At 38.4% G+C, this 13,974-nt stretch overlaps 1 protein-coding gene across 2 annotated transcripts in view; it reads right to left on the reverse strand.

The window, feature by feature from the left end:
* Nucleotides 1-3,077: 3,077 nt before the first annotated feature.
* Nucleotides 3,078-13,974, reverse strand: part of gabrb4 (gamma-aminobutyric acid type A receptor subunit beta4) — a 68,683-nt gene continuing 57,786 nt past the window's right edge. The window contains exons 6-10 of one of the 2 annotated variants that reach the window (XM_014016426.1): nucleotides 11,043-11,180; nucleotides 9,018-9,170; nucleotides 7,196-7,452; nucleotides 6,460-6,549; nucleotides 3,078-4,698 (exon numbers count right to left, since the gene is read on the reverse strand). In XM_014016426.1, the coding sequence (XP_013871880.1) occupies nucleotides 4,345-4,698; nucleotides 6,460-6,549; nucleotides 7,196-7,452; nucleotides 9,018-9,170; nucleotides 11,043-11,180 (992 nt within the window). In that variant the 3' untranslated portion in view covers nucleotides 3,078-4,344. The remainder of the gene's footprint in view (nucleotides 4,699-6,459; nucleotides 6,550-7,195; nucleotides 7,453-9,017; nucleotides 9,171-11,042; nucleotides 11,181-13,974) is intronic. The other variant, XM_014016427.1, reaches the window with a different exon arrangement.

Raw genomic sequence — 13,974 nt, forward strand, 5'->3', positions numbered from 1 at the left:
CTATAAACTCTTCTTCTTCGGCGACTTCATTTCTGTTATCCCCACATATTAAAACAAGTGTATATTTTATTTTGAATTTAGACAGATGAAGCAAACATCATTTTTAAATCAAGAAAATATGGCTGTTAACTTTTTCTGATTTTATTTTGAAAAAGAAAAACCAAAGAACGAACCACAAGCGGATTCATCTCTTTTTTCCAAACAACTTGTGTTTAAAATTAAAAAACAAATGACCAAAAGTACCCGAACCAGTGATCAACACTTTGGAAACGCAACCAAATACTACTCGTTAGCTAACAGGCTAAAAGAGAGCCACGTCTGGTAAATGATGTCATTTCAAACATCTCGCATGAGAARAACTTCTGCCATCAGAAGTTTGAGTTGCAGCATACGTATTGCAGGGAAGTCGAGAACGAGTTAAAGGGGAACAGCAACAAGAAGGTTAACTCACAGGTGTCAGGGATTGCTACTGCATACGTGAGAGAAGCTGTGTAAAGCTTTAGTGCCTCAGGTGAAGTCACTTGGTTGAGTTTTACCGTTGGGTGACGAAAGCAAAAATAATTTTACTGAAAAAAAAGAACAACCTAACACTAATAAAGAGACTATGTCTGTTTTCTTGATGTTATTCATGTATAAAAGCAGTAAAGTGCTTTGAAATGTTTATTTTTAAGAGTTAAAATCTTGTTTGTTTCTAAGTTGACTTCACTATCAACTCACTATCGTCTAACCTCAAAATGGCCTGTTTCAGCATTTTTGCCAGTTGTAGTACAATGCTGAATATTTAATCTACTTCATAAAAGCTTGGAGAAGATCAAACATCTAGACTATTCTGATTCGCTGTCACATTGAGAGCTTTTTCTTCCCAATTGTCATCAAACTGAGATAAACTTCCAGCTACAGATGCAGAGATGAAAAACTTTGTATCATGGATCTAAAAATTGATCTTTAAGTATAAAGATGATCTTTCTTCTTCTGCATGAGACTTGAACAAAAAGAAATACTGAAGTCAAATCACAGCTCGGGCCACAACACTGTACAAACTTCACTATGACTTAGAGAGACACATTAGTTTTTGATCAGTATTCCCTTTAGGAGAAATCTCATGCACACCCTGTGCTCCAGAGCAGAGGATGCATATATCTGATGACAAATTGATGCTTCTGCCTCTTCATCCACATCTGTTTTCTCTCTTCAGCTCTTCAATTTTTATCATATTTTCAAGTGTTTGGACAAGCCTGCACACGGAGGCAAATGGCTGCGGGGATATTTTTTCGTATTTATTTTTATGCAAAGTACAGGTGTTGCTGAAAAAAAAAGTTTTGTCTCAGTTTTGCCCAAAATAATCACTTAAATGTTTCTTAACGCTAAATGAATTTATAACCATAAATATAGCCACAAAGCAAAATGTGTCTGGCCCACAACGCACCAACACTTTAACACTTGGCCTAGCTAAAGCAAAGAGTGACGGCCATTTGGTGGCCCATGTGGTTTACCAGAGGGGGTCCATGTATGGCCCAGCACCACATAAATCAAATCATTACTGGGCCAGTTGTGGCACGGCTTCGTCCAAGTTACTTACTTCCACTTAYGTCCATGCCAGCTTGTCTCCAATCTGGCCCACACTTGTCTGCTATGTGAGGAGTCTGATTCATCAGTGTATGGGGGTCCGCCAGACCTTACTTACCCCTCCCTGCCAAGTTAAGCATTGTTTTAGGCTGTCTCAATTCAGAGGTTGTAGCTGACRTAGGACACATTTGTCGGCCATTTRTGTCACTGTTCCACGTCGAAGACCGTCCCAATTTGTAGGCGCCCTCTCATGCGGCTGACAAATTTATTTAGGACTGAAGAATTCACTTTTAAATGATAAGTTCATAGCCCTGGTGCATCTCAAAAATCTGGGAAGAAGAATCTAAAATGTGAAACTGGTCCTCTAGTAACTTAGCTGATGACATTTACCCCGCCCCCCCTCAACATCACCTACTCCTCTGAACCCGCCCCATTTACCTCCCCTTTTATGGGTTATCTGACCTAAGCCCCACCCCAGGCTGTCTTGCTCTCTCGTGGGTTGTTTGACTCAATTTTCCTTTTGTGTATTTCAAGCTGTTGTTAAAGGCAGCGCAACTGTGATTGCTGCATGACCAGTTTCACCTGTTCCCCCATGTTTGTCTTGTACGTCTTCTTGAATGGGTGTTACTTAACTGCCCCCTCCCCGCTTCCCTGAATGTACAGCACCTTGTAAATTTATTTCTGTGAAAAGCTCTGTATAAATGAAACTTTACTTACTTACTTATGTTGCAATGAGATGTTACATCAAATGCAATTACAAGGACTGACACTGGAGCCAAACCCAAATCATGAATTATTATTATTATTTTTTTGGTTACGTGTAACACTGTTTTAAAACTAATGAATTTGTTAAGTTATATCTAGAAAAGACAACTGAAGGTATGTGATATTAAACGTATTACCATGGTAAGAGGGCAGCGTGTGTTGTCACAAGCATCCATGGTCTAGAGATCGTCTCATTTCATAGCCATTTTTGCAGCCTACTCTGGGGGACTATGGCCTATGTAGGGCGTGGCCAAAGTGGACCGCAACCCATGAATTGAAAGACAGCCTTAGAGTCAGCACCAGAGGGGATTGTGACTGCAGGATAAGTGGCTAGGACCTAGCATTAGCGATGTAGTGCTGCGCTACAGCTACATCAGAAACTGTTTGAACACCTGCCTCCCCTGGTGGAATTAAAAATGCTACTGCCAGCCTCAGTACGTTTTTTGGGGGGAAAACCCTAGCTGAAATAATGGACTTTTTGTTCAAAGTTGTTTTTAAACAAAGTTAGCACGAGTTAATTTAAAAGCAAACTAGGTCATTTTCTTAAATTCTTCCATTTTTCCCACACAATGATCACTGGCTTTGCGATGACACCGAATTTAAACCCTTTTTTACTGGAGTGTTTGTTACTTTCTCGAAAAAAAACCTTCCTCCAGACACGGTGACTGACACAAATAAATGCTGAACAAACAAACAAACAAACAAAAAATACTGTCTGCTGAATGACACCTGGTCAAACTGTGGCCTTTTTTTTCTTTTCTTTTTGAATATACATGTTTTCACAGCTTCACTGAGGAATACTTTCGAACGAACAACAAAAGCAACCCTCCCTCCCCCGCATTTCCGTTTGGCAAACACGAAAGCAGGATTGGATGTCAATGAGCCCTGCGTGTAAAGAGAACGTGTGAATCAACCATTAGGAGGAAAGAAACAGCACAAGTATACTTTCATGAGATTACAGAATGCTAAAATGTACATAATATGTAATATTTTCTCTTTTTTTCTAAACAATCAAAATCAGCAATGTGTACCCTTTATCTCATAATGCCCTAGCACTAGAACATGTTTGGACACTCTCTGAAATCACAGTATTTTTCAAGACAAAATCATATCTACAATAATCAGTATTTGTTTTTAACCATAATGAAAAAAAGAGAACCCAAAGAACCCACCCCCACCCCCTGGATATGTGCCTAAAAATTAAAATGAGAAAGGAATACAAGTTCAACTCTGGGTGGGAATGCAGCTGTCAAACATTGGATCCATATGGCCCCTTTGATGGACACCACTAGGCCGGAGCTGATGTCTGATAAAGAGAACATTATCACCTAAATAAACCCGAGTGACGACACAGAATCCAAACAAAGCTGTACAGAGCAGAACCAATTTCCGTGCATGTTATCCCATGGGTGATAGCAGAGAGTGGGTTGAGGGGTGCCGGGTGGGGACATTAGGTGACATCTGCAAGGGTGGGACTGGGGATGGGGGTCTACGGTGGTGCCAAGGACCTTGCTCAGCCAATGCTTGAACCGACAATCCACCACTGATTTCTTGAGCTGCAGAAGAGGATTTCTGAGTACAAGTATCAATAAAAAGTCAATGGAACTCTGAGACACCTTTGCTTTCTTCTTTCTTTCTCAAGAGCTTTCATTCTCTTTTTTCCCTTTTTCTTATTATTTTGTTTTATTTATTCTTTTTTTAGCAAAAATATCATGCAGTCTTTAGTTCCAAAAACCCCTGGTGGGATGTTTTGTTTGTTTCAGGAGGAAAAAGGAAACTCAAAGCCTTGAAATTCTTCTTGCACAAGTATTCCTAAACATTCAAGTCATCCTAGTAATACTTTGTACAGCAGAAGGTCCTTCAGATTTCACATGTGGATATATAAATATAATATATAGAAATATGCATATACATATGTTCAACTTGTATATGTGTATACATATTTTGGAACTGTATCAAAGCCAATTTAATGTGCCCTCAAAATATGGCCCATGATTCCTAGTGGGATGCACATCAATTCACATAGTACAACCAGTAGATTAGGTTGAAAAATCCAAAGGTGATGGGGAAAATGACTCGGGACCACTTGTCGATGGTGCTAACATCTGACAGGTTGGGGATTTTCAACTTGAGCTTGGAGGAGCGTCGTCGTAGCCGACAGTTAGCCCGGTTTCGCATTGCGCTCCGGTCCAGCGAATGGTGGCTGTAGCCGTCCCGGGGCGCCATGGGCTTCCTAAACTGCACCCCGGAGCTGTCGAAGGACATGACAGAGTTGCGAGAGTCACTGACGCTGCTGCCCACGTCAGAAGGCATCACCTCGTTGTTCATGTCCAGCGTTGTGAGAAGGATATTTCCATAAGCATCCACCTAAAAGACGGCAGGACAGACACTGGTTAGTGAGGGTTAGGGTCAGGAGAAAGCCCCAAACTCTTTTAAAATTGTCATTCTAACACCCCCAACCATTGTTAAAGGGATAGTACAAATTTTTTGAAGTGAGATTTTGTCAAAATGTTAAGGACAGTTATTATCCCAGGCTATATTCACACTGCAGGTCTTCACGCTCAATTTCAAGCCCGTGCTTAGATCAAAGTTCTTTTTTCTTTTTTCTTTTAAATGTCTTGCCTGCTCAGGTGTATATTGTGGGATGAGCAGTAAGAAAACAATTACTAAATCATCAAGGACATGAAAAATCTACACAGTAATAATGGAGACGAAGCAACTGGACTAGAAATGTGGAGCTCTAACCTTTAAGCTGTGCGACATTGATACAGACAATATCAGTATCTGGATTGGTCTGTGTACCATTACCGCAATGGTGAAAAAAAAGATAATTGCGATATAATCATTCAGACTGCAATCACTGTAAAAAATGATTCTTTTCCAGATGAAAAAGATCAGGGTCGAATTTGAAAATACTTGATTTGTCATGTTCAGAATGTCAAAAGAATAAAACACGGGTAACACTGGCAAAAAAAAAGGTTTAGGTCATTTTTGCCTGCAATGTGAACATTGCCTTACTTGTATTGAACAGTTTGGAGAAATAGAGTTTATCCAGAATGACGAGCTAAAGGCTAGTACTAAAGGGACCATGACCAAAGTGGACCAGTACCTTCTTAAAACAAATTCATCCTCAGCCTTTCATAGAGACTCATACAAATGCTGTTTTATAAACCTTTATATTATCATTTTCATTATACACATTGATTGATTGATTGATTGATTGATTGATTGATTGATTGATTGATTGATTGATTGATTGATTGATTGATAATTTATTTTTTACACAGAAGTGTGATAGGCTTGCTTGCATTAATTTACAGAATTACAATGAAGCCCCAAATTTTGCAGGGGTTATGCTTTTAGAGTATTCTCGAATCATGGAAAAATGCAAATTCTGGATGTGGTCCAAAAAATGCTTTTCTTGGTGGCGTCGTAACGCAGTAAGAACCAAAAGAAAAAATAAGAGAGCAAAAATGTTGGTAGCTATACACAACGTGGTAATGTAGCGGAAATGCTGCGCTCTGAGTGGAGTGTGGGCACATGGTTTGCACCATATACTGTACTTTTAAAAATTCATATGGAACTGAATTTACATTGTTTATGTTGCAAAATTAATAAATCATATTGTTGTCAATAATTTAGCTTGAAGGCTCACAGAAAAGCATGAGAGAGAAGATTGTTTTCCATACTGTAGTTTTTACTGTATTTTATGATCAATGCAAACTACTAGAATAGGTTCTAATTAACCGCTATAAAACTTTTGAAACTATGATTGGCTGTAATTCACTGATTTGCTGCTAGTTCATCAATCTGGTCAGAATAAAACAATTTCTCCAAACAGAGATCATTCAAAGTGCCATCTACAGCAGGTAAGATAATAACTGTTCATAACTTTTCCACAGAGGCCCACTTCAAATAATCTAAACCATCCATTTAAAGTAGTCCAGCTTAAGAAAAATGCAGGGATGATATGAAATGTAATTTCTTGCATGCAACAGAAATAGTTAGCTGCTTCACAAAGACTATTATTATTTTTTCACTTTAAAAACAGTGACAAGTCACTTGAATAGTAACTGACTTTAAAGTGAGGGTTGGCCTACAGCTGATATGATTGCTAAATACATGTACCCCAACTTTTCTTTGTTCTTCGAGATACAGATTTCTTCGCTGTGTAAATGACCTGAAGGTGTTGGTTTGAAACGGCACGGAAATGGAGTCCTTGCAATGTGAAAGAAAAATGAAAAGAAACATTAAAACGACTCTAAAATACAGGCAGATAAGCACATTATTCTCAAAATTACACAATACTTAGAACAAAGAGTCAACTGGAACAACTTTTAAATAAGAATAGCATTTAATATTTTACACACACACACACACACACACAAAAACACGGGGCTTCATTCAGTCTGACCTTCTCAACCACTGATAATAATTATTGAACTGCCAATTCTTCCTGGCTTGCATTGAGACGTCTTTTGTTTATTTGGTCTTGAAACACATTTTGAAATGGTAGCTGAGCGAGAGTGAATAAAGCCTACAGCATTAACATAGACAACAATCTAAATAAGAAATGAGAATGTTTACACCACCGTAGAGTTAGATGAATAGGCTTCTCAATGAAAAAGGCTATGCTCAATAAAAAGCTGTCAGTGCTTGAGGGAGAAGCGATGGATGATGGTGGGTGAATGCATATTAGGCTGTGGTGACATCAGTATGCCTGTAGAGGAGTGCTTCAGGGACCGGTGTTTGTGTCGTTCGATAAAATGACTGTGGTCAGAAATCTTCGGGGCCGAGCATAGTTGTTTCCTGCTTGAACTCTGACTAGACTAGCACGGCAACGTTGAGAAAAGAAGACGCAAACCTGTTCCCTCAGGCGCTTCTCCTCGTATCTCCCACGCTCGTTGTTGACTTTGTTCAGCCTCTCATTGATTTTCTTCTGTTGCGCAGGGCCCCGGCCAAAGAACACGTAATTTACGAAGGCATATTCAAGCAGGGCCAGGAACACGAACACGAAACAGCCCATGAGGTAGACGTCGATGGCTTTCACATAAGGAATCTTTGGGAGAGTCTCCCTAAGGTGGGTGTTGATCGTGGTCATGGTAAGCACCGTTGTCACACCTGAGTACAGTAGCAAAGACAAAGAACCGTGTTTCACAATGTCTTATTTACATTTGCTGGAAACCTTTTCAGAAGTCATCTTATTTGTGTGGTAGTCTTTACTTTGAAAGCTTACATTCACTCATATTTCACATAAATGTCAATTGATTTCTGAGCTTTTAGCAATGCTTGTTAAACTTTTTTTTTCTTTGTCAGAATTATTGCATCATAAAGCAGAATAAGAACATAAAGCAAACATTTCAGACTTTATTTTAGGTTCATCCAAATCAACAAAGGAAACAAAGATGCAGCTTTCCTGGTTAAAAAAAATGTATTTTGAGTGTTCAAAGTTATACTTATATCTAAAAAAAATTGCTAATTTTGAATATCTAAAATATAGTGGTGTAAATCACAGCTTTATTACTATACGATACTTTTAAGGGCTGCACCTATCAAAAATTTTGATGGCCAATTAATTTGATGATTATTTCTTCGAYTAATCAATTAGTCACCATTATTTCTGTCACAATGTCCATCTACGCTCCTTGTTGGCACACCTCCTGTTCCATCTCATCTCACCTGCTCACACCTGTTAATGTTGCCCTGTTATCCACTCTTTCTACCTTAACATGACAAGCTCCCATAACAAATTAAAGAGCCATAAAACTTAATCTTAATAGATCAATCACATAAATTTCAAACATCAATACACGTGGTCATAAGAAAATTTTAATTAAATACAAATTGATTAAGTAGCTTTTTAAAACAAACAGCTAATGTAAAAATAACTGAAAATAGCAGCATGAGGGGCTGTTAACCTGCCCTGCTGCAAGTCCAAAATGAACTACCATAAATAACTTTGGTTAAAGGGACATTCAGGTTCATAAAAGTAAAAAAAAACAACAACAAAACAATCCATCTTGTTAGAAATCTTGTTAGGTCTGGCAGTCCAAAGTTTTAAATAAGACTAAATGCAAAATAAATAAATAAATAAATAAATAAACCGAATCTGCATTTGGTTTATCTTTAGTAAAAGGTAGCCACATTTGGAAAGTTTTAAGTCTTGTTTTCCCCTTCAACACGACCCTTTCTTTTTTTTTCTTTTCTGCTTGAAAACAATGAGATTGTAGATGTGTATAATTTCAGTTCTGATTAATAAATAKATTTTTGTGACCTGGAGAAATTCCACCATTGAGACCTAAGATATTTCATGGAGATAGGAGTGTGATGTAATTTCTTAGTACAACAGCCTGCCGTACACTGAGACGACTTGAGTGAGCATGCTCAGACGTCAGGCGACATGACACATTTGCWCACCGGACAGAACTTCTTTTCCTCCAAAGCAACAGCTTATTTTGTTAAATTGAAGCATAAAAATCCCTAATCTGAAACATGACTGATGAAAGTAAACAATGTTTCTTTTAACCTGCTGGTTCTGTTTGCTTCATTTGTGCCCGTAAATGTGTAATATTTGTGCAGGAAATATAAAATGCATGACAGATGTGTGTTTTTCATTTCTGCCATAATGACTGAAGTCTTCCGGGGACAGTTGGAGGYTTAATAATGTAGCAGTGCTTGTGTCTTACCCAGGGCCACGCGAGCTGCAGAGGCATCATAATTGATCCAGAAGGAGACCCAGGAGAGGATGGTGATCAAGATGGAGGGCATGTATGTCTGCAAGATGAAATATCCAATGTTTCTTTTAATCCTGAAGCTCAGCGAGAGCCTTGGATATGAACCTGCGCAGAGATAGGATGGAGCGATAGTTTAGAGAACTCAAGGGCAAAAGTGGAAAACAAATTCAGAGAGAAATGGACAGAAGGAGGAGGGGGACGTCGGCACGACTCGGGAGTTTTGACGTCTGCACTTTGACAATGCACGGGGTAGTCATTTCTCCATTTGTTCAGACGGAGCACTTAATTTCCCCAAAGCGATGGATTCCTTTCCAGGGACAAGTTCGATTCCAATTAAACATGGCAGAAAGTCGCAAACACGGCACATTTTTCTGCAACCCCCTATCTCAGCAGGCAGCCCCAGCGTCCCTCTGAGGATTGTCACAGTGAGCGGCTCGGCTTTGCTTTTGCACTTTCTGTCCTCTAAACATTACCAAAAGGGCATTTTCAAGAGGATAATTGCTGCTCACGCCTTTTGCACTTAAACAATGAGAAATGTGTACACAGCTAGTGGTTCAATGTAAACTCTGTGCCAGCTGGATGTGCCAATTAAAACCTCATAAAAGTTTCAAGTTTTTTTAATCAGTAATGTAATCAAAAGTTTGGCATATGAAAACTTGTGGCTTTGACTGTAATAWGAATTAGAGCAAGTCTCTACTGCTTGGAAAGGAAGCAAATAAAGCAGCAGAGTCTGGTCGTTTAAATTTATGTTTCGAGTGGGTGGAAATACTGAAAGGGTCAGGACCCTTCTGGTTTTAAAACAACCAATAAATCATCTAAGGAAACTATTTTTAAGTAAAATAAAAACAKAATGCAAAATTAWGTGYCCCTCCTATTAGCCCAAGAGTGGTTTGACCCATTGGACCCCTAACTTTCTTATTATTTTATCTTTGTTTGTAGATGGCAACAGTAATATCTATAATATTTGGTAATGCTTTCTTTTACGGTACCCTTATTACCATGTAATTACAAGGTAATAAAAATGTAATTAAATGGCAATTACTACCTTATTACTATGTGATTACGGGGTAATTAGGGTACAATTTTACTATGTAATTGTCTGCAGTAACATAGCACTTGCCTGGTAATGTATTACAATTCACTATGTAACACCTAAATAAGTAGTAAGTAATTTGGACGGTTTTAAAGTTATATTTTATTGCAATTAACCACTAACCCCAAAATTTAGTTGCATTCTTTTGGTTATAAATATAGTGTTAAGTTACTATTGAATAGTAATTTGATTGTAGTTACCCAATAAAGGTAGTTTTACTAACAGTAGTTTTACTTTTGAACTATAATTACCATGTAATTACATGGTAATAAGGTAGTAATTACTTTTAATTACATTTTTATTACCTTGTAATTACATGGTAATAAGGGTAACGTAAAAGAAAGTGTTACCTAATATTTAAACATATCTCTTATTAGAAAGAAAACATATCTTTTTTATCATATTTTTTTACAGAGAAACACTACAATGAAATAATGTCAGGAATAGTTTTGTATGATTTAGTGGAGTTATTTGTCATCTTATGAAACCTCATAYTTATTTAGAGATTATATTCTTGTATGTTACAGATCAGTGACCACAGAAATGAAAACTCCTTCCATTATCTTTACCCACTTCTTCCTCTTAGGGTCACGGGGGTCACTGGTGCCCATATCCAGCAGTCATTGTGCGAGGGGTGGGGTACACTCTGGACAGGTCTCAAGTTCATCACAAGAGCACGTAGAGACAAACAACCATTCACTCTCTTACACCTAGGGACAATTTAGAGTTACCAAATAACCTAATAGTCATGTGTTTTGGTCTGTGGGAGGAAACCGGAGTGCAAGGATGAGAGAATAACGTTATAATATGATATAAAACTCAAAAACATTGATTTTACATTATCTTGCCCCTCTAAGTAAAAATAAGATTCCAGCCAGTCTTACCTGTGGTAAACCTGACCTCTCTGGACATTAAGTGGAGCTCGACAATGGAGAACTGAGGTAACTCCAACTTGTCGACGCCAGTGACAGCGCTGTCATTTCCTTGCCAGAAGAACACGATGTCATCTGTGGTGTAACCATCTGTGTCACAGTCACAGCAAACAAAAGAGCAGAGGAAAAGTTAATATGATGGACTGAAGTTACTTCAAGTCTTTTGCATGAGAAGAAATAAAGAGCAGAAGGTTGTCTGACAAATGYAACAATATCATGTTCTTGTCAGCTTCTCAGTGTTGTCGAGTTACAGATTCGACCCTGTTTGGACAACAGACTGTTATCTGAACGACATGAAGAAAGCAGAAGTTTCAGTGCTCCAAGGCGGGCTCATAGTTAATTGCTGAGTCATGGTTAATAAATTATCCATAGCTGTCACTCTCAGAGTCCTTTTTTACTTGTAAAGCTAAAGTTCTGAGCAGTTGATGTGTTTTGTAGTGGGGTTCCATGGAGTGTGTGTCAGCAGTCAGTATTTTACCTGCAGTAGATAGCGCCCAGAATCCTTTCTGTTTAGGAAAATAAATAAAAGTTTTGACTGATTTGAGTGAAACTCTGCTGCCTTAAATCATCTCAAAATTCTAAAATGTTATAGTGGTTCATACAGAGACCACAGAGACTAGTGAAGAAAGCTTCACATGACATTAAATTCACATTAAATGATTATTTAGACATAAAACATCCACCCATACATTTTTTTTCTGTTCAGAGTTGTGGAAGGTGCTTATTTCCAGCTGTCATTGTGCAAGAGGTGGGGTTCACACAGGACAGGTCGCCCTCCATCACAGCACCACCTGAACATGACTGGCACAGATAACCATTTGGGTTCTCATTCATACCAACTAGTAAATAACCTCCCAATGCAAAAGGAACAGAGGTTATTAAGAAACAATGAACCCACTGTGACACCTTTGAGAAAGGAGTTGTTTTAAAATAGCAGAAAGTGTCTTTGATCTTGGTCCTGCCATGACTTGCTGTTAACTCTACTGTCCCATCAAAACATTTTTTTTAAACTTCAAACTAAAATGACTATGGCTGTTTTCTACAACAGGTCTACATTATAAAAATCACTATCAAAAAATGGGTTTATATATAAAGGCAGACACTTCAATTGTTTGAGTAAATTAGGCTTTCTAGTTTTTATATTGCTTAAAAAGATAGCTTCCTCAAATGATTGGGGTGACCTGTGGGGTGGCCCAAGATTATTGTAAAGCAGGCAAGGCCACCATCGGTCAACTCCTTGCTCTGCCATTGCACCTGATGGCAGATAACCAGTGGTGGGCACCAGTCCGCTAAAGCGCAAATCCACTAATAGCAGACCTAAATATTTCATTTGCGCTTTAGCGGTCTTACTAATTTTTTATAACTCATGAATGGATCTGCACTTTCTGAAATTAAAATGCAGTACTGCTAATAACTAATTATCTACCAGTCATCATTTTCTTAAACAGAGGAAGGTAGTGCTGTCAATGAATCACAACACACATGACCTGTCCAATAGCACCCCTCCCAGCAAAAATGGTAAACGTTTGTAATCCATACTAAAATTTAGTATGTATTGATTTTTTTTACTTTAAATCAGAGCTCCTTTTTAAAAAAAAGTTTAAACCCTGGGGCTCAATACTTGACGTAATTGGTCGAAGCAATTCGCCAGCAGGGTTAGACAGACTAGTGGTCAACTGGAGCAACTACATGGAAAACTTTCATTCGCCGTCACAAATCAAATCCGTCATGTATACCCAGAATGCCTCGCTTCAGTTTTCCAATAAACAGTTTTAAAATTGCTTAATTGATGCTTCTTTAATGAAAAATCTACAACAAACAAAAGAAAAAGATAAAGAAGTAGTCGAACTAGCAATCCTCAACAGCCTTTTAATTTTTACACCTGGAGCTAAAGGTCTGTTTCAGGAAATCACATCCCCAGCATTCGGTGCTTGTAGGATTAAGCTGTACAAGGGTTCATACACCGCTGGTTGGCAGTGTTGTACATGTATATTGTACATGAATTGTTGTCAGCTAGTGAATGTCTAATTGAACTTGTGCTTTAAAATTAGTTTCTGCTAATTTTTCTGTGGCATAAGCACTTTTGAAATTGTGGAACTAAATGTTTTCATAAGTGCTTTAGAAATCATGGAGCTACTTTTTGGGTTAGCGCTACCCATCACTGCAGATAACGTTGCTCCCTATGTTCACCTGGAGCTGTCACTTTGTGCCTCCCTGGAAAAAAATAAAAATAAAAACAGTTCTTAAACACTCACATTCCCTGATCAATTCCAGTCCAGAAAAGCACTTCTCTTGAAAACTATTAACTATAACATAATTTAAATCCATCAGGGACAGGGGACATTAATGTGACATTTACTTTATTTTGATTATTAAAGTTTATTATCAATTATTTCTGAAAGTTTCATTGTGATAAGAGGTGGTGTTGAGAAAAAAAATGGAAGATGAAGCTGCACCTCATGTACCACAACCAGCATGAATATTCATCAACATGTGTCATGTGCTCYGACGCCGCCACACGCTCTCCCCTGGCAGTCCAATCTGAAAGTGACCACAGCGGTGGATTTATGTCTACGGGCTGGCATGCTTTCACTGCGGAGCCATTCCTCAGTCCGGGAAGTGTTACCACATTTCACATTCTACTACCCTACATGCAGACCTGGATGGCATTAAATTTGCTAAGGGACGAGGATTCATTACCATTAAATCTCTCTGTGAGGTTGTAGGGTAAGAAAATGTGACATTGTCCATGAAATTGAAGCAACTGCCTGCCCAATCCATCAAACTGATGGTTAATGCGCACAAGTCAGCAGTGCATAGCATTCCATGAGCATAAACAGCAGATATTCTTGCAGCTTTTGAATTCATGGCCTGTCCATATTTC

Source organism: Austrofundulus limnaeus, unplaced genomic scaffold (genome assembly GCF_001266775.1).
Source record: "Austrofundulus limnaeus strain Quisiro unplaced genomic scaffold, Austrofundulus_limnaeus-1.0 Scaffold145, whole genome shotgun sequence".
In the NCBI taxonomy this organism is placed as follows: domain Eukaryota; kingdom Metazoa; phylum Chordata; class Actinopteri; order Cyprinodontiformes; family Rivulidae; genus Austrofundulus; species Austrofundulus limnaeus.